General features: G+C 39.4%; 2 protein-coding genes across 2 annotated transcripts; one reads left to right on the top strand and one right to left on the bottom strand.

Annotated features, from left to right (window-relative positions):
- The first annotated feature begins 572 nt into the window (after positions 1 to 572).
- On the top strand, positions 573 to 4,022 carry LOC146686047 (uncharacterized). Its single transcript, XM_085441155.1, has 2 exons — positions 573 to 633; positions 2,156 to 4,022. Exons 1-2 carry the CDS (start codon positions 624 to 626, stop codon positions 3,523 to 3,525), a joined length of 1,380 nt encoding a protein of 459 aa, XP_085297281.1. The 5' UTR covers positions 573 to 623; the 3' UTR covers positions 3,526 to 4,022.
- A 4,560-nt stretch (positions 4,023 to 8,582) lies between these two features.
- tc2n (tandem C2 domains, nuclear) lies at positions 8,583 to 20,520 on the bottom strand. Its single transcript, XM_085442087.1, has 12 exons — positions 20,278 to 20,520; positions 19,283 to 19,357; positions 19,034 to 19,195; positions 18,029 to 18,199; positions 17,546 to 17,625; positions 15,746 to 15,803; positions 15,086 to 15,186; positions 14,430 to 14,546; positions 14,142 to 14,333; positions 10,431 to 10,545; positions 10,129 to 10,325; positions 8,583 to 9,944 (listed from the first exon to the last, which is right to left on the bottom strand). Exons 2-12 carry the CDS (start codon positions 19,347 to 19,349, stop codon positions 9,834 to 9,836), a joined length of 1,371 nt encoding a protein of 456 aa, XP_085298213.1. The 5' UTR covers positions 19,350 to 19,357; positions 20,278 to 20,520; the 3' UTR covers positions 8,583 to 9,833.
- Positions 20,521 to 20,948: the final 428 nt, after the last annotated feature.

Here is a 20,948-nt window from a genome sequence, read left to right as displayed (position 1 = left end):
CTGGTGTAAAAGATGTCCCAAATCAAACATGTGGAGCTACCCACTTTGGCAATAAGAGAACAGTCAAAAGTAGCTGCTTCAAATTTCAGACCACAAGTTTTTACCAGACAGATGTGGAGCACCGTCTAGAATTAATTCTTGGTGTCTAGCATTACAATTGCATTAAAATCCACTGATAAAATCCTATGATTTGTTCAGACAGACACTTCTAGTCTCTCTCACTCATACATTCTGAAACTGCACAAATATCAATATAATACATTTTTAGACCAGGACATTTCAGACTGTCTAACGTTTTGCATAAACATCGCTGTGGATTCAATTCTGGGACAGTTTGTGATGTAAGAAACCACAATATAAAGTTAGGCTAATACCCACTGCTCTATTGATTGTTAAAATCCAGATAAATTAACGTGAATGTTTCTCTAAAGAAAAAATTCCATTGAATTTTATTTTGATCTCAATAAAGACAGTTTTGCCGCTCATGATCCAGCAGTGCGTGTATCTATGACTTTTATTTTGACAAAACAGAGACCGGAAGTTGTTGAATTATTGCACAGGGGAAGGACGTGGCGTATTTCCGGTACTGGCGGCATATCCAGAGGTAGAGTTGAAGCTGTCTAATGGCTGCGGGTGAGTGTTTTGATCAAAAAATTTACACCGAACTGTGAAGCCAGCGGATTTTCTGTGAATGAAAGTCTCCATATGTGAATCCAGTGCGCAGCTTGTCACGTGTGCACATATCAGACATTACTGTCATATTATGCTGTGGCAATCTGCGCTAGCTTCCCCCCTAATATTTAACCAGCTACATGAGAAATGCTGCTTTCAAAAGGAGGAGAGAGCTGATGGAGGCAGCTAAGAAAGCGCTGCAGCAAGTTTTGATCTCTTGTAGTTTATTATTAAAACTGGGAGCTGGTTTGACAGAAGAGGGGCCTGAAAGCTGAAGGCTCTGCTTCTCATTCTGCTTTTAAAAACCCTGGGATCTACAAGTAAACCTGCCGTCCAGCGTTGCCAACTCCTCAGTAAGGAAAATCGCTATCGGCTGTCCTAAAAGTCGCTAGAAGTCGTCAAATGACGTCATCGCCTAATTTGCATAATTGGTCATGCTAATGTCATTGTAACCTACGCTGTTGGAGAGAGAAATAACATCGTAGAAGAGACATAAAGTGAGTAACAAACGTCCTAAATGCAGTTAGAATTTATTTAGAACTACAAATTAAATTTCTTTTAGCAATTATTGTTTTTTTAATGTCACAATTCCAACCCTGCTCCTGGACCGGCAAAAGTGACCTGAAATTGGCACTCTGGTGGAGTTACTTTGTGTGTGAGAGTGTGTGTTTATAAGTAGTTTTTAACCTTGTGATCCACAAAACAGCATAACAGTAAAAGAAGAACTGACTGCGTTACAGTCAGTGCGGGAGCAGCGGCTTCGCTCATGCGCGATTCATTTGCTGTTCGGACGCACAGGTGTGAACGTCTCCTGCTCTGATAGCAGCTGGGGAGGACTATCCTCTGCCTGTGAGCACTTTGGCACGGGTGAGGTGCCCAAGGCAGCACTGCTGCTTGTTGAGAGTAAGAGTGATACGCGTTTTCACGTCAAAAAGTCGTCATAAATAAGTCTCCAATAATACCAGAAAAAGTCGCCAGATTTGTCGCTAGTCGCTTTTTAGAAAAAAAAGTCGCTAAGGGGGTCTGAAAACTCGCTAAATATAGCGACAAAATCGCTAAGTTGGCAACACTGCTGCCGTCTGAGAGCAAAGAGCTCTATTGGGATGATACGGTATATGAGGTCATTAAGGTAAGATGGGCCTGATTATTTAAGACCTTGTATGTGAGAAGCAGGATTTTAAATTTGATTCTGAATTTAACAGGGAGCCAATAAAGAGAAGCCAGTATAGGAGAAATAAGCTCTCTCTTTCTAGTCCATGTCAGTACTCTCACTGCAGCATTGTGGATCAAATGCAGACTTTTCATGCAGTTTTTAGGACATCCTGATAATAATAAATTACAGTCACAATACATACATGAACTAGGTTTTCAGCATCACTCTAAAACAGGATGTTTCTAACTTTAGAGATATGGGACTAATGAAAAAAAAACTGTTTAACATTGAGCTAGCTGCCATTGTTCATTATAAGTGTGTGTGTTTCAGTGTTTCCAGCAGATGTCCAGCAGCTTTTGGTGATAAAAGAAGAGGTTCTCCATGAATGCAGTCTCAGTCTGGACCATCATGACTCAGAGTTTCTTCACATAAAGGAGGAACAGGAGGAATTCTGGAAAAGTCAAGAGGGAGAACAGCTCAGTGGGCTGGAGGACTATATCTCTGGGTTCCCATTCACTGCTGCTCATGTGAAGAGTGAAGATGATGATGAGAAACCTCAGTTCTCAACGCTTCATCAAAGCCAAACTGAAAACAGCAGAGAGACCGAGCCTCCAGCTAGCAGCTCAGCTGAACAGATAAAAATAGGAAACTATTCTTCACCAGATCCAGTCAGACACCCCCATCCAGATACTCCTTTACAATCAAGTACTGATGGAGAGGCCTCAGAGTTTGAAAAGACTGAAGTCAGTGAGGACGATGATTGGCAGGAACCTTTGTCAGATTGTGGACCTGAAGCTGATGAAAGCAACAGCTGGCTGAATGACAGCACATTAACTGAGTCAGGTGTAAAAAATGATGTGAGATGTAACGCTGCAAAAAAGTTTCTAAGCTGCTCTGAGAGTGGAGAACAGTTTGTCTGCAAGCAGTCTCTTCAGAAACACGTGACATGTCATTCAGAAAAAAGGTCTTCCAACTGTTTGGATAATAAGAAAATTTGTAGAGTGGAGCAAAGTGTTGATTCTCAGGTGAAACGATTTGGATGTGACGATTGTGGTAAACGATTTAACCAAAAGAAAGAGCTTAGAATACACATGAGAGTCCACACGGGAGAGAGACCATTTGGTTGTACTGAGTGTGGTAAAAGATTTAGATATCAAGGAAATCTGAAGATGCACACAAAAGTTCACGCAGATGAAAAACCATTCGGGTGTGATGATTGTGGACAAAGGTTTAGCCGAAAGACAAATCTTACCAGACACATGAGAGTCCACACGGGGGAGAAACCATTTGGCTGTGATGAATGTGGACAAAGATTTAACCATAAGGCAAACCTTAAACTACACATAAGAGTACACACAGGGGAGAAGCCCTTTAGTTGTGAAGACTGTGGACAGAGGTTTTACCACAAGACTGATCTTAAGAGACACATGAGAATTCACACAGAGGAGAAACCATTTGTCTGTGATCACTGTGGTAAACCGTTCAGATATCGATGTAATCTGAGGAGGCACATGTCAGTTCACTCAGGAGAGAAACGGTTTGTTTGCAGCGTTTGTGGTAACACGTTCAACCGGGAGGGAAATCTAAAGATACACATGAGAGTCCACACTGGAGAAAAACCATTTGACTGCGAATTTTGTGGTAAAAGTTACAGACATCAGTACAGTTTTAAAACACACATGAAAATCCACGTAGTGTAGAAACTGCACTGTTGCACTTCATTAAAACAACACATTTCCTAATATATTTAGTATATTCTATTTAAAATATTTTATTCTTTATTTAAAAAAGATAACATTTGATCAGTGTACGTTGATCTGTGTCACGAATACAACCCAGGAGTACGAATGCTGCATGTTAGTTAGCATGAAAGGTAGAGGCACTGACAGTCAAAGATGGTGTGGATTTAAAGAAGAAATGAGGTGTGTAACAGTCAACTGTTTTTAATGTGCTTTTTTACTGTTTTGTGTACAATGTGCATATTCAACACCTGCATTAATTTAAAATGTACAGTATTATACTGATGTCCAGAACTTCTTTACACTTCTACTTGTCTTAGGTATCCCAAAATAATTTCATAATGCATATTGAGATACACACTGCTGTGGTGTCCATAAACATGGAGTCTTTGTGTTTTATATGCGTTGCCAGCAACAAAAGAAAAAGAATGCTGGGACTTCTTCCCCTACTGTGTCGACTCTCTTTGTTATGCGCATTCTGTCTGTAAACATAGTAGCTCAAAAAGTTTTGGATGAATTCTGATAAAGACTTTGCAGGGGTGTGGAGTCATGTTAACAATCCATTAAAATTAGATTTACATCCATTGAGGTCTTAAAGGCCAACGTAATAATTTATTGCTTGAAAATTAGGGCTGTGCGATATGACCAAAATCTCATATCCCAATATAAACCATCTATCAGCCGATAACGATATAAATCACAAAAATTTAACATTTTCTGTAAATTCTGTGAATCTCAGGTTGCTGAACTGTTTCCAGCTGGGCGTCGTGTACATGGAGTTGAGTGTTTTAACCGATGCATGAAACTACACATTTTTAGACATATGTTGTATCGGCTGCTGTTTCCTTTGTGAGTATTTATTACACAGCGTGCTGCGGGGGAAAGCCTGTTCTAACGTTTGAGTCTAAGGTTTATTTTTTAGCACCACACCTCCTTTTTGCTTCTCATCTGTAAATGCTCTGCATACTTTTTCACGTGATTCCGTTTATTTTGAAAAGTCAACAGGATCTTGAGCTTTATTGTGAAAGGTTTATGTGGAAAATAAACAAGCGGACATGCGATGGTTTTACCGTTGTTGTTGCTAACGACAACGCATAAAAACAGCCGCTTGTCCGTCTGTAGTGTAGTTATATTAAATATAAGAGAAAGAGAGAACTTTAATAAATTAATATAACCACTACAGTGACCATCAAAACGATGAGAAAATATTGCCGTAAACAGTTTATTTTGTGACACCGCGAAACAAACGATAGCGTAAAATGAAACGATAGATGTTTTTATATCGTCATCTGATATATATCGTTATATCGAACAGCCCTATTGAAAATTAGTAAAAGTTTTAAAACTAAAGTATAAAAGTATAAATCTAAATCTAAAATATGTCACAATTGACCTCTGACCTCTCCTTCAAGGCCAAAAGATTGATATGAAGTTCAAAGTGATTAAAATGTTAAATAGGTTTTTACCCCACAGCCTTAAAACACTGATGGGAGATTTTTTACCTTGCAGGGCGGGCGCGCCGTGTGGACACCTAATTTTGTGAATGCGATAACTGGAGAACAAGGCGAGATTTTCAAATTAATTCAAATCTCAGCGACAGGTGCATGTACAAGAAAGCTTAGGGAAAATTCATCAGCCACCAGTATCTTTGTAAGACTTCTTTAAAAAAAAATGCCTTTAAAGCAGTTCTTAAAATTCTACTCCCTTTGTTTGTATTGGAAGCATTTAGGAAATGATATGGGGATTCTAAATATCACATTATAGTTTGCATCCCAATAGCATGTCATGTTTCACCGCTGATCTCAGTTTTACATTTCATGTCTGCCTTTCTGTCAGGTTTACTCCAGAATGTGTTATTTGTACAAACAAAATCTCCTTCCAGGAATTTGCTGACATCTGTTAATCTTTATAATCAGGCAAGAATTATTAATCTCTCACTGAGAAAAGTAAAATTAAAAAACTGTAAATGCAAGTGGGGAAGCTGAGGGCTGCATCAATGCAATGTGGAGTTGCATTCCCATGGAAGTGCACGTGAGGTTACTGCATAGATTACCTTGTAGGTTTTCAGAGCATTTGCGGTTAAAACATACCTATTGTCATGGTGAGCTGTGTGGTAGGCCATGGTTGGACTCAGGTGCAGGACTCAGAGACGAAATATTTAACTTAAAGGTGGCAGTTTTTATTCACTGGCAGAAAACAAACCTAGAAACACAATACATAGGCACTAGAAACAAAACCAAAATTCAAACTAGGAAGGATGATCTAAACTGGGAGTTCATTACGTGGCATGACATAACCTGACAAAACATGACAACTGAGGAACACACAACTAACGCAGAGGACGCAACAACAGGCAGGGAAAAACACAGGGCTTAAATACATACTGGCGTAATCAGTGAATGGGAGACAGGAGGGAAACAGCTGGGATAATGCACTCATGACGAGACACGAGGAGCAGAACTGAAATTATAAACATGGGACAAAGACTACCAAAGTAAAACAGGAAACTGAGACAAAGCACCAAGATGCAGACTTGACACTAAGACGCGGAAACATAGGAAGCTGAAGCACAGAGATGATACAAAACAGAAACCACAATCCAAGGACTAAAGATGTAAGCTAAGCAGAAAATCATAATAATAATCAGAACTATCAGTTCACCAATAAACACAAAGCACTGGGTCTGTGACCCAGTACCGTGACAACCATGGCAATATTAACACAGAAGTGTAAATCCAATGAGCGACTTTAATCAAAAGCCAGACTTCCCAGCATGGTGCAGGTGGTGCACGGATGTGATCGATTGCTCCAGCAGAAGATGAAGGCACCTGAAAAATGCTTTCAGTAAGAAATGCATCAAACAGCTGACACCAAGGTGGATTTCATTTATTATATTGTGTGTATCTGAGCTTATGTCTAGCAAATAAATCATTTTTACTGATGGCAGTAAACAAAAAAAGCTGCCCAAGAGAAAAACTAGAGAGCTCAGAGACTTGATTTTCAAATAGGACTGAATGTTAAGATTGTGTTGTAAAAATTCAGTGGACTGTTAACTCTTTAATTGTATATATAATATACATATATAATATATAATATCTTGCAAGATATTATATCACAGATCTACATTCGGTCAGTCAGCTTTTTCCATAAAGGCCTGCCATCTGTGGAACACACTTCCAACCGAAATCATATTGATTACAGACATCAGATCCTTTGCATTGAAGGTTAAAGGGAAATCAGAGATGTAGTCATTTTAACTAATGATTTTAATTTTATTTGAAATTATTATCTATTAACTGTAATTGTATTTATGATGTTATTTGGCTTTATGAAAATGTATGTTTTATTGTAAAATGTACCTATTTTGATTGTAAACCCAACAAGGGACAATTGTTGAAAATTAGCAATAGCTATAAACTTATGTGCGTTACATCAGTTTCATGTTTCGTACTTGGACTATGTTAAACCGCACTGTCCCTTTTAAATAAATAAATTCAAATTCAAATATTTTTGGGAAATAAACCTAAAAATTTAGACAGCAAAGTTCCTCCAGATTCCACTAAATATCCAGGTAGGGCATGCCCCTGGACCCCTATATGTCACCTTCTGGACCAACTGGTACAACTTTTACTGCCTTTTCAGGCTTTTTGGGGGAGGATCACTCTCTTATACATAACCTGCTATTCAGTGATAATTTAAAGACTAACAAAAGACCAGAATTAGAGCACAAATTTCTTGGACAGCCTGTACATCGAAGGAAATTCTCATATTCTCATAATTCAATTAACATGATCTAAAGAGCACAAACACAATGGAGAGCTTTAGTTTAATGACTCCCAGTTAGTGAAGTCTAGCAGACACCGATTGGCTACAGCTGCTGGAAAGCTTCATGAAAAGCACCAGGATTTTAGAGAGGCTCTGCTCTTTAATTCTATACGCCTATAACCTCTCTGCTGTCTCCCAGGTGAGAAAACCTGCACAGTTAAGCATGCATTCATGAGAAAATGGGAATGTGCTGTGGACTCGGGATGGCAAGCAGCCAAAGGAATCTGTTAAGCACACAGAAGACACAATAACAGCAAATCCTGCTTTTTCAGACACAAGCACCTTACTTAAGTCAGACTCAAACATACTTATCTAAGATAAAAGCCGAGCGTTAAGCCTTTTAACACATAAGAAATGTCCGTCTGAATTTCCTTCTGTGTAACATTAACCATAAATCAAACATTATTTTCCATAAAATGACAATGTGTTTTGGCACGCCAGGATGTGAGACGCTCTGACGCAGGTCAGCCCACGTGGTGCGCCCGGTTGTCCTGGTCACACACACTTAAGCACAAACACTCGCTGTTTTTTTGGTTCACAGACTCTTTGTTCGGTGGGTGTGTGTTTGCGTGACCACAGCTGGTTACACAGAACACATCGCTGGTCAAGCTCATGCTTTCTGAAACAGAGAAAGGAGTTCCCTTTGGGATGATAAATGGCACCAATTCACATGCCAAAAATGCTACTGATTATTTAATATGCAAATTAGCATTTCTTGCTATTAAATAATTCAAAGAAATTCACATACTTGTTTATTTTTCTTTCTTTTTGGGCACATTTGCTTGGAGTAAAATTTCAGTGCCACAGGAAATTGTTGTCCTTTTTCCACCAACGACAATTGTTCCTTTCTGTAGTCACTCTAGAGATAAGGATAAAATTGGCCATATACAGCAGTGGCATTAAATTACTTTCCAATAACAGTGAAATCGGGGGAAAAAAACAGGATGTCCCTGTCCGGGAGGACACTGTGGATAACTATCTTACTGTTTGCTTTGACAATCTCTCAATCATAGGCTTCTTCAATAAAAAGTGACAATAGTAGCACAGTGGTTTATGGTTGTTGACTTGTCTCATAAGTACTGCAGAGTGTGTGTAACGAGTGTAATGTGCAGTACATGCTGTAATCCAGTCTGTTTTTTTTTTATATGTGCCACTTGTATTTAAACCTGTTTTTTCAATCAACACACTTCACATTTTCAAACAATATGAACTTTTTATTACACTAAACTTTTACATTCAACACTTTTTATTTACATTCAATATATAAAAAAAATCAGAAGCACAGAGCTAATGTTTGACACAGAAGCCGCTGTTTTCTCCAGTAACATGACACCCTGTGAAGTTCAATTATGGTAAGGGAAAACCTTCTAGCTCACATTTAGGGAATTTTAAAGGAAGTACATTTTGTTTCTCCAAAAATATTTAGTAAAGTGCCGAGAGATACAACTTAAAATTGTTTTTTCTACAAAACACTTGTTCATTCCTCAAGTTAGGTGCCTGATTTATTCATATGTCATTGTTAGAGCCTAATAAAATAAAATAAAAGCTCCTCTGAAACTGGTCAGGTACAAGAACTTGACTAAAAATGAATAAAAAGCAGCCAGTGTCCAAAGAAAAGCTTTGAAAGGCTGTCTGAAAGCCTATTAAAATTACAAGTAAGTCCATGGAAGCAAAATATAAAGACATGATGAGTGGCTCAAAAGTTTTGCACAGGACCAGAAGAAAAATACTATTTTTGTAGGTTTTATAATTATTTTATATTTCATTTTATGCCTAAAACTATGAAATTTCATTCTGCTGTCGTCATGCTAGCCAGCTTGCTTTAAAAAATATAAATGACACTAAATATTTCTGGCTTTTTTAAAAGAATTTTAAAAGATCTTTAGTTAATAAGTGACTGAATAGCAGACTTTCTATGGTTTTAAAAATACAGAATACCACCAACCTTACACTATTAGATGAATCTTCTTTACAGTCTGAAACCACTAAAGTAAATATGGTTTTCCTATCACCTTTCTCCTGCTTGTAAACTTTCTTTGCAAAATGAAGCAGACTCATAAAGCATGATACTTCCACGTCATGCAACTTGCAGAAAACAGCTTATGTACAGTACAGCTAAATGCTAAGCAATTGAATTGTTAATTTAGGAAATGCTCTACTGTTTTTAAGAAATATCCTTCATTTAGTCTACAGTAAACACACACACAAAAAATAACCTTTCGACCATCTACATTTTGTTCGAAACCCTTATTTATAACTGATCACTGAATACGTGCACTGCCTCTGTGGAAATTTCCCAGAGAGCACGTTCAGCAGTTTACAGTCTGGTCAATCAGAGTTGACTATGTCAACGTACAGGACTGTGGCTGGCCAACTGGAAAAGTAAGCAGGCACAGCGAGATGTGCAGCACGAGAGCACTATGTCAGTAGCTGAGAGAAGAGGTTTAGGAAGAACTCAGCCTGTGCCACGCTGCCACCACTTTCTCTGGATGAGCCATTGTGTCCTTCCACTGCTCCACAGCCTCTGGAATAGGGCTATTGAGTCCCAGCTGAATCTGCCACAGACGCAGAGGAGGCAACTCCTCAGTTTGTTGCAAATAACTTAAAAACATTTTGATTTTCAGGCTAAAATAGATGAAATTGTATTCATTATATTAGAAGTAATGAAAGAATAGGCTAATAAAATACACCAAGGGACTCATAACTAAAAGTAAAATCTTTGGTGCTTGACAAACTCACCTGTCCGAGATATTGTTTCCTCCTGACTGAGCTGCGACTGTAGAGTTTCACTGAGAGTGAGTAGGCGTGGTCTAAGGTGGCCAGATGGAAGTGAAACGTCTCAGCCCACTGACACTGACCTCCAGAGGCCTTGAGCACTCGGGTCTTCTTCTTGGTCACCTCCTCTAACTGGGTCATCTCCACTTTGACAAAAAAAGCTTCAGAGGACAGGTGCAAGAGAAGACAAGTTACCATTAAAGCTACAAAGCTACTTATTTTAGGGGTTAAATATTGAAAAATACAGATGTGTATTTTACAGGTACCTTGAGTGAGCGGTGAGGAGGACACTGGGAGGTTTTGAGCAGCAAGGACCTGGACCTGGATGCGTCCATTCACCGGCTGAAAGCACGTAGTAAGATGCAGCTCAGAGTGGCACACCTGTAAGAGAATGGTGTCAATGAGCTTTTACATTTACTAACATTTAGAAAGAAATAATAAACCTCTTGCGAGCCACTGTCCTCAAATAAGAGCATCACATTTCTGCACCTTATAAGTTATAATTACGGTAAGTAAAAATCCATTAGCTGCTTTCTAGTAAATTAGACCCAAAGTAGCTCCAGTCTTGCGCATTTGGAGCTTTAACCACTGTTCTGCCTTTAAAGTAGTCAGTGCAGGTTGTCAGGGCATGTTTTAGTTGCACTCATAACATGAAAGCTTCAACAGATTGAGCTTTAATAATGGTAAAGTGGCTACAGTTACAGTATAGAGTATGCTTTTGGTCTTATCAACAAGGTTTTAGACTACAAGGTGCTTTTACTGCTTTTTCTTGTTACAGGACATATTTCAAAGAATTAAAACAATATAAAGGCTGTTTGTCAAAGGAGGCTATGTAGAGTCATTTAATAATCCAAAATAAATAAAACAAGTTAAACACTGTTGCTCATAAGGCATTTGGTTTGAAAGAACAGCTGTAAAACTGATGCAGTGACACCATACAGGTTCCTGTTGAACAGCTAAAAACAAAGAAGAGATTGACACGGTTACTTTTCTTTCATTACTCAGTGTTGTGGTTTTTCCCCTTCACTGCCGTCTCCACCATATTGTCAACACTGAGTGCCACACCAGCGCACTGAATCTCATCATGCTTCACAGGCATCTTTGCAGAGCAAGTCCAGCCTCAATGCCAGCCTGGAACAAAACTTACTTCATGGTCTGGAGTAGTACTGGAGTATGAACCCTAATGACCTGATTTCTTCTACATGAAGTGCAATTTTGCTTCATCTCCTACAAATATCCTGAAGTGACATCACATCAGCAGCAGCTGTACTTTGTGTTTGGTGCTACCGAAGTTGACTGAAGGGTAGTCTTCTAATAAGATGAAACTCATAGTCTATAGATGATGAGGTGGGAACATGTCAGCATGTTTACATTATCACCAACACTCTTAACAACTTTTAGACATTAATACAGTTTTGACAATGAGATATTTTGGGACAGTGAAGTATTTTTGGTCATTTGTTTTCTGTACAATAGTCAAGATGAAGTGCAGATTTTGGGCTTTGACTTTAGGGGTTCAACAAAACTATTTCAGTAACTAGTCTGTAATTACAGCCTTTTTATTTTACTTTTCACAGGCTCGAGAGTAACTGGACAAGCTGAATAATCTGAAATACAAGAGATGTTTTAAATACTTGGTTGAGAAGTCTTTGCAGAAACCACAGACCTAACCAGAGGCTGCATTTCCTCTTAAAGATGCTCCACCAAGCTTTTACTGGAGCCATCTTTAGCTGCTGATTATTTGTGGATCTTTCTGCCTTCAGTTTTGTCTTCAGTAACAGAAACACTGCTATGTTGGGCTGATGTCAGTGGACTGCTTAGGCCATTGAAGAACATCCCATTTCTTGGGGTGCTTTTACAGGATGTGTCAGGTCATTATCTGTTTGTACTATGAAGTGCTGTGCAATGAGTTTTGCAAAATTTGGTTGTATCAAAGAGCACAGCCATGTACACTTCACAGTTCATCCTAACCGTAACCATTCTGCCTCTATAAGCAGTCACGTCATCAATAAACTCTAGTAGCCCTGTTTCATACATCCATACATCACCATGCCATGTTGCCTCCACCATGTTTGGCAGATATTCTGGGCGGTAGGGGAGCTTTGGATCATGAAATGCTAAAGAAAAGTTAATCTTGGTAAGAAATTTCTTCTGTCCTAAGACTTTTCCCCAGATCTTTGCTGGCTCTATTAGGTGTTTTCTGACCTTCCTGTTCTTGAGTGTATCCAGTAGTTTGCAGCCTGCTATGAACACCCAACAATGATAAAACCTACTTCTTTGAGTGTGTTCTTAGCGTTGTTAGATGTTGTGAAGATGTGTTTTTCTTAAATAAAGATATGAGGTCAACCAGGCTTTCAGGCCCTTTGGTGTTATTTTGCTGGCCAGTTTATTTCTTCTTGTTGACTTGCCCACTCCACCGGGAGGAGGCCCCGGGGCAGACCCAGGACACGCTGGAGAGATTATATCTCTCGGCAGGCCTGGGAACGCCTTGGTGTTCCCCCGGATAAGCTAGAGGAGGTGGCTGGGGAGAGGGAGGTCTGGGCTTCTCTGCTTAGGCTGCTGCCCCCGCGACCCGGCCCCAGATAAAGCGGATGAAGATGGATGGATGGATGGATGGATGGATGGATGGATGGGTGACTTGCCCACTCTTAAAATCCTTGTTATCTCTCTGACAGGTTTTGGTTTGCAGAAAAATAAAGGGACAGACCTTACCTCACCAAGAAACTCCTTAATAGTCCATTTTTGATCAGTAGGCAGAAGGGGACTATATAAAAATTGCTGTAATTCCTAAACAGATGATGCAATTCTTTTACCAAACCCCTTGAACTGAAGCTAAAAATCTGCAGTTCAATCACATATTGATTGTTTAAGATCAAATCCACTGCAGTGGTGTACAGAGGCAAAACTACAAAGCACATTTCAGTGTCCAAAAACTTATGGGCCTAACTATGGGCTCTCAGAACTCCTAAACATGCTGCAAACCAGTTTTCCCACTTAATAAGTCTACTTTTTTTCTTCATTGGGTTCAGCTGTCTTCAGCCTTAAGAGCCCCCCCTCTGAATGACAGTGATTTGGACAATTTTGCTCTTTTGTGTCCAGCAGATGGGTAAAATAACCGAGTGAATCAATTTGTCCCTCTGAAATCTAATGATGAGTCACCCTCTGATTTTCCAACTATACAGACAGTTTGTATTTTACCATCACTGGCCAGACATAAATCCATTTATCAACAAAACCACTCTGCACTGGTAAAGTGGTTTAAGGTCTGACCTACTTTCCATGTCTCACATTTCCAGGACATGCTTTCTGCTTTTTACTCTCTTATTGTTAAAGCCTGTTTCCTTATTCCCTGAAAAATGAATTCCATTTCTGTTTTTCCTGTGATTATGCAACAAATTCAGCCACAGCATTAATATTTTTCTGTTCAGGCCAAGAGGATAGTGTGTGTCAGTGGACTACCATGCATCATGGGGACAGTTTTATGAGGCACCTATAGCACTATTTCCTTATTTTCTATACTTTTAAAAAGAAGTGACAAAGGAAAGCAGCCAACACAGGAAATGGTGAAGAATAGGTAGTAAAAATCCAGGGAATTCCCACACAGAGTTTTTGCTCTTGGCCAAAGGAGTTGGAAAGTTGTGGCCAGGTACAAATCACATACATGGTAGTTAACACTTTTCTTATTCTTTGCTTTCAAATAAGTTACAATCTTATCTAAAACTTAGAGCTAACATAAAAGTAAAAACAGCTGCAGAATTCATGCAAAGTACTGATGCAACATTGCCCTAAAACAGCAACAAGATTGGCAGAGATAGATACAGAATAACAACTTTCTCTCTCTGTATACGTCTTTCATTGTCCTGTATTACTATTTAACACATCAGTGATGGAAAGCATCATGGAAACAGCAAACAGACTCTGTAAACCAAGCTTCAGCGCTACAGGCCCACCTAATGAACAATGTAGTGAACTCCTACCGAAGATTTAGACGGAGGGTTGAGTTCAAGCCAGTGCTCCGTCTCCTGAGAACCGAGGTGTCGCAGGGAAAGGACACACTCTGCCACCGTACGTTTTTTGGGGTTGTGTGTCTGCAGTCGCAGCACCAGGGCACTGCAGCGCAACAGCTGGAGATGCAGCGCAAACACAAAGGTCTCCATGAAGGACACATCCTGAAAGCAAAGAAAGGTTAAAGTAGAGATTAGGCAGTTCTGCAATAGCGGTTTAAGGGCCTATAAAAACTTAATAAATATAAACAGCATCAATACCTGACAGTACTCTCTAACTGAGCTCTTGAACTGTATGGGTTTGGGGGTGGTAATGATTGATTTGAAACCAATCATTTGCTGCTCCCCTCCATCCGGATGAAGGTTGAGGTCTGAGCACTGTTAAAAAAAGAAGATGTGGTTCAGTCTGTGTGTAGAACAACAAAGGTTTTATCCACGGCGCTCTACTTGGAACAAAAGATGAAAAAAAAAAAAAAAACAGTTCAGGTTTTGTTCTAAGAAAGTCATCAGGCCAGACATTAGTGGCAAGATCAAGTGCCACTAATGTGACCTTAGGATAAAAAACAAACCCAAACCAACAACAAATCCCAAATCAAAGCTGGCAGAAGAGTACACCTTATGGAGTTAGAGTACATATCTGCAGTAGAAGTTTATTTAGTGTAGGGTTTTGATTTCTGAATAAACATACACTTCCTTAGACGATGTTGGAACTATTGTAACGTCAGTCAGGACAGTTCAGTTCCCTTAGAGGAACTTTTCCTTCTGAGTGTCTGAGCCGGAGTTAATAGAGCATTGAGAGGAGCTAAAGGAGAGCTGTATTCTGGACGCACAGAGGGTCCATTGAGAAATGCTACCAGTGACCACAATAGGGCTTTTTGTCCCTGAATCCCCCTCCTCCATACTGCATGTAACCTTACCTGAACCAGGGTGATCCACACCTGCTCCAGAGCCTCCTGATAGTTCAGCCGGACACACACCTTCCCCAACTCGCGCTCATCCCCAGACAAGGTGACAGACTCTGCAACATTTGGAAACAGACAGCAGGATGTGGCGTTAGCATTTAAATACGAGTTTATGTACTGTATAATATGATGTTTTAAAGATTTTAAAGATGATGCTTTTCAATTGTTAAACTCAAAACTCAAGGCAGAAAGATTTACAAACACACAGTAACTCAAGATTGCTGCACTAAAGGGTGAGAGGAGCATCTCAAGGGAGGAAACACAGAAATTGGTGATGTCCATGAGTTCTAAATTTCAAGCAATTATTTTAATTGTGATATTAAAAACAATCCTTATATTTGGGATTATAATTGTTTTTCCAGCTACTTTTGAACCTCTGAAAATTCCTAAACAGTAAATGCTACATTTTGATTAAACCCCTTAAAAGTCTCCACTTCAGTCACATCTTGATTGTTTAATTTCAAAAACTGTGCCTTTGTCCCAAAAATGATTTGCTTGGCTGTATGAAAAAGCCAGAAACATTATATATCAGGAACTAAGGTTGAAAGTCACTTTTTCTTTTTACATTGGGAAACTGCTAGAACAAAAAGGTTTGTTTGTTTGTATGATGTTTACCCAGGCTGCTTGTCATGGAGCTCATCTTGGAGGATGCACTGCTGAGGGACTCAAACCGCTGCAAGGAAAACAGAACAGACGACACGTGTGAGACCAGACTTTCTGCAGTTTCCCCCTTCTTGATCCCACACCCCCTTTTTTTCTTAGCAAATGTGTCACACTTATCATTAAAGAAATTTTAAGAATACAATTTCAGTTATTAGGGGTAAAAAGCTATCCAAACCTACCTGGCCCTGTGTGGAAATGTAATTGCTTCTAAAACAATAACTGGTTGTTCCACCCTTGCACCAAGAACTGCAACCAAGTGTTTGTCATAATTCAAAATGAGTCATTCGCATCATTGTGTAGGAATTTTGGCTCGTTCTGCTTTCCTGAATTGCTTTAAAGAGGCCAAAGTGGAGGAGTTTTTGAGTGTGAACGACCCATTTAAGGTCAGGCTAAAGCATCTCAATCTGATTTTAGTTGAGATTTTGACAAGGTCAGTCCTTTTTTTTTTTTTGCTTTTTTTGTGTGTGTTTTTTAACATTCGTAGGTGGACTTGCTGCACTTACTTTCAGATCATTGTGCTATTACATAACCCACATGAACTTTAGCAGGTCCTGAAGCAGCAAAGCATTACACTACCGCCACCATGTTTGACTTGTTTGATGTTCTTTTTATAAAATCCTGTGTTTGTTTTAAACCACACATAAAGGGGCTCAAACCTTCTAAAAAGTTCATATTTTGGCTCATCAGTTTAAGTTTTCTTTTACAAAGAATGTTGTTCATTTTATAAATTGTGGTGCCATTTAGAGTAAAATGGAGAAAAAACATAGTATGATGTGGTGTGTAGCTCCCCTGTGATTGCCCTGCAGTATCCTCTGGATTTTCTGCCTATAAAACTTTTGTTTGCTCATGATGGTGTCAAACTAAACAGCTATGCTAATTTAACTGCAGTTGTGCATGCAATGGATGCCGTAGTGAGCCATCAAGCCAAAAGAAATGCACAGAAATGTATCTGTGTTAGTTCCCAGGAAGAAACTGCTCTGACATTTTTCACACCGTGGGCTCTGAATGAGGTTTTGTAATGTTTATTTAGGTTTAGGGAGTGACTAGATTGATTGTAAGAGACAGTCAACTATTTATGTAAAGTAACAAGGAGCTGATGACAGGTGTGTCACACCACATCCTTTATTGAACAAAGAAATCCAACCCAACCTGGTCTTTTTTTAAATTGGCATTACTGATAAATGGCCACTTTATCATAGGCAATCAACAGGTATGTTCAATCAAAACAGCTGGAGCTGAATCACATGTGGAAGTAGATTTTATCATAGCTACTAAAGTGGAAGAATAAGCCCAAAAATGAATCACAACTTTCAAATTCATCGTCGTAATTTTAAAACAAAATTATAGGCTTATCTTAGCCATAGATTATTAGTTGAGACTGAAGGTAACTGAATGCTTTAAATGAGGTCTACTACCTAAATAAATTACACAGTTACATAACTAAACGCGACTGTAAACATCATCTAAAGAAGATTTCATCTTTATTTCATTGTCAGATCAGTTGATAACTACTACTTGGCTTAACTAATCTCAGAACACTTATTCTCACTTCTTTTTTCTACCAAGTGTTATGGGACAGGAGTCATACCAATCTCATGTCTGTATGGTAAATATAGAGGTAGCTGCATTACACAGTACACATTGCACTCTTTGCTGCTGAGGACAGTGGAAACTATAAAAACTATATTTAGTCTAGGTTGAGACAAGGTGAGAATTCTGTGTGAATACAGATTAGATAGAGGACGGTCTCACCTGCATGTGACCCTGGGGGTTGGACAAATCAAACATGGAGCTGCTCAGTCGCTCCTGGCCACCTAACTTCATATTCCAACCTGGGAAAAAAGATAAAAAGATGTTTTGAAGCTGTTTCAATCCTGAGATAATTCTGGTTTTCATGCTTCACTCTGCAGCAATCTGTTGATGAGTTCAAGTAGAGCTCAGTAAACTACTGAATAAACTGCTCAGTACTAAGATGAAACATGTGTCTATGTCCAATTTTGTCATTATTTAATATGTTTACCACAATTTTAGTTAAATCATGCCCAAATTCTTGTTTCATATTCCTTTCATCCATCCGTTTTCTTCCATTTATCCAATTTAGGATCATGTTGGAATTGGAGCCTGTCCCAGCTGCCATTAGGCGAGAGGTGGGTATGGGGTACACCTCGGACAGGTATTCAGTCTGTTGTGTTTCATATTAAACAACAAAATACCACTTTTTCTGGTATTTGGTACCTGGGCTTTGTGGACCAAAGCTTCTCTTCTTCATTGTGTCTCGGCGGCTCGAGCCGGGGGAGATGTGCTCTGCCATGTGACCCTGATGGAAGAAGGACTCAGGGTAGTAGATGAAGGGAGTGGTGCTGACCAGCTCTGCCTTCCTTGCTGCATATGTGCACCGGGCTGAACCTGCAAGCAAACAGCGCAGCTGGTTGTTATCATGCTTCAAGCACATTATTGTTCTCTGCATCTCTAACAAGTATGAATAGCTATTCATCAAGAAACAAAGTGCCTTCACTTCAGTGCATTGAAGAGAGCCGATAATATCTTAATAACCCCTGAGATAGATTTACTGCAGCTTAGATTCTGTTTGTTTGCCGTAGCCTTTGCGTCAAACTAACCCTGAGTTGAGGCATGTTATGTAACTTTCACTTATCTGTCTTGTGGGGCTTCTTGTTGAATTTAAGAGTGAATTAAAATTAAAAGTAAATGTTTCCACTTTTGGCAGTAGGATCCTGCACTAGTTGATCATACCCCAGGTGTAAACTTCCAAGTCAGCGTAGTCATACGTTTTGTTGTGATATTCCCTGGGATCTGAGTGTAGACGTGGGCTGAGTTGAGCAGAAATTCGGCTTCATTTAGAAGGAATTCAGCCCAAATGAGCCAGATTTGGCAAACAATCACCAGCAAAAGTCATTTTTGTTAACTCACATTCTAGTACAGCCAGTCAAATAAAACAGGTACAAACAGCAGTTTTTATTTTATAATTTGTCTGTTAATTTATATGTTTTGCTTTTAGGATAACTCTTAAGGCAGACTGCACATATTTAAATATTGATATGAAGCAGAACCGAAACCAACAGTTCAGTCTCATTACTGGAAGTATCATTATTTACCAGCCCATCCTATAAGTCATCACTATCCTCTCACACGCTATAACTAATTTGGATCACCACTGTTTGATTCTTTAAATCATATACACACCTTAAGACTTAAAATGTACTAACTGATACAAGTACGTACTCTGTGGCTCAGCCTGTAAATTAGGGTAGCTTGGTTGGACATAGGTCGGCACAACAAACGGAACCTCTCTGCCGTCTGGGGGCATCTTGGAAAGTAAGTAATCTTCAGATACATTTGGTCCTGGGACTGCTGCTGTGTTAGGGGGCATCTTCAGTGCAATCACTTTAAAACAGAAGATATTATTCAGTGAGACACAAGTAGGTCTGTTGAAACCTGTCTGATACACATCTGTGCAGGACGGCAGCTTACCTTGGGTCTCCCGCTCCTGCTCGTTCTTCTTCATGAAGTTCTTGCAGCAGTTTTTGATGCACTCCATGGCTGAATCTGGAAATATTTAAATGTTGAAATAGTAAGTGGAAGTTGCAGATTGCATGGTAAACAGTAACAAGGTGGATAACAATGAAAAGCCAAAAATTATTCATGGAACATGCCAAAATGACCTGGGTTTGCTACTTCTAATCTAACTGAACACTCAAAGCACTTTGATCTGTAAGCCTCAGTCACTGAGTTACTCTGACATTCATGCAAGCATGCAGACTCAAGGTACCCAGGATTAAACCAGTGACCTTCCAATAAGTGGATGACCTGCTCTGCTTCCTGAGCCGCAGTCACCACCTTTAAAACAAATAGTCCGCTTGCACAAGTCTAATACATTTTAGGAAAGTCCCCAAAACGTGCTGAACTTGTTTACCTGCTCTGCAGTTGCCACAGTGTGGTAGGCTATTTTATATCTGTTGAATTCCACTCTTTGATATGATCTGAGATCTCAAGGTCCCCTCATATCACCCCCAAATTTAATTTGGTAACATGTCATTTTTTGACAGTGCTTAAATGTGGTATAAGTACCTGTTGCTATGGTGTGACCACACTTTATAAATCGGATACATTAAAAAATATATGTTATCTGTTATATGCTCAAATTAGGAGCACATAAAAAAATCATAAGTCACATAAACATAAGAAAGTTCAGTCATTCCACACCACTTCTACAACTATTCTAGTCCCCAGAAACAAACAACTACATTCACTGCCATGACTTTCTTCAGGGGGCTTTGATTAACCGGGATTATTGATTAACTCACCGCTTAAAACTTAATAACTAGTTATTTAATAAACCAGTTGGGCTGCCAGTGGATGGAGGAATTTCCCTATGGCGCACGCTAAAAATAGCATATCATCAAACATCACTTTAACTTACCAAACAAAACACAGATACAAAAAAAGTTTATAAAAAATAAACTTACCGACGCCTTGTTTTCATTTAAAGAGGATCCGCTTCGACCACCCAGGCCTGAGGTTCACACTCACCGGCAGGCGGGAGAGAAATGCCACCGAGCTCAGGTTTAAGGCTGACTTTCGTTACAGGTCTGGATCCCTCCCTCTCTTACTCCCGCCCACGCTTCTCTCCTCTGTCATTCCCGGACTGACAGTGGCGCGCGCTTCCTTCCCCGAACAGCTGTGATCACAGCGCTTTCTATTATTACCTTTTTGTTTTTCACTTATCGCTGTGTGCTCACTGTCATTTGTTTCTTTTCATCCTCGGTCGATATGTTTGCATTGTGTGCATCATCCCAGCAGGAACTTGGCCATCTCCCGGGATCGGCGCTTACTGACAGATTTACGGCTCCTTGCTGAGATAACAATGACGCAAATAAGAAATTGAAAGAAAACACGTCATAACTTTCTCAAGCTACTGTTTTCCTTCTAAGTCGCCTATACTTGACATATTACCCACCGATTAATTAATGTAGACTGAATTCGCTGATTGCAAAACATTTGCTGATATGTAAATATATACATTTTTTTCTTTATATACCTAAAAACCGTCATGTGTGCCCAAATCACGCAAATTTTCTCAGTCACCCCTCAAATCTATTAACAGTTTAGACCCTGAAAAAATTTACAAGAGGTGTTA

Source organism: Copadichromis virginalis, linkage group LG19 (assembly GCF_057382275.1).
Source record: "Copadichromis virginalis isolate Kocher_CV1m ecotype Utaka linkage group LG19, C_Virginalis_male_GT1.1, whole genome shotgun sequence".
Lineage (NCBI taxonomy): Eukaryota > Metazoa > Chordata > Actinopteri > Cichliformes > Cichlidae > Copadichromis > Copadichromis virginalis.
This window is presented reverse-complemented; position numbering and strand designations above follow the sequence as displayed.

Bases quoted from the DNA above. Each gene is read 5' to 3' on its own strand.
- tc2n (XM_085442087.1), bottom strand. From the start codon at position 19,349: ATGGAGTGCATCAAAAACTGCTGCAAGAACTTCATGAAGAAGAACGAG. The intron at 17,626-18,028 runs GTACCAAATACC...CTTTTTTCCCAG, and splicing joins CTTTGGTCCACAAAGCCCAG to GTTGGAATATGAAGTTAGGT. The intron at 10,326-10,430 runs GTACCTGTAAAA...TGTCCTCTGAAG, and splicing joins CTCCTCACCGCTCACTCAAG to CTTTTTTTGTCAAAGTGGAG.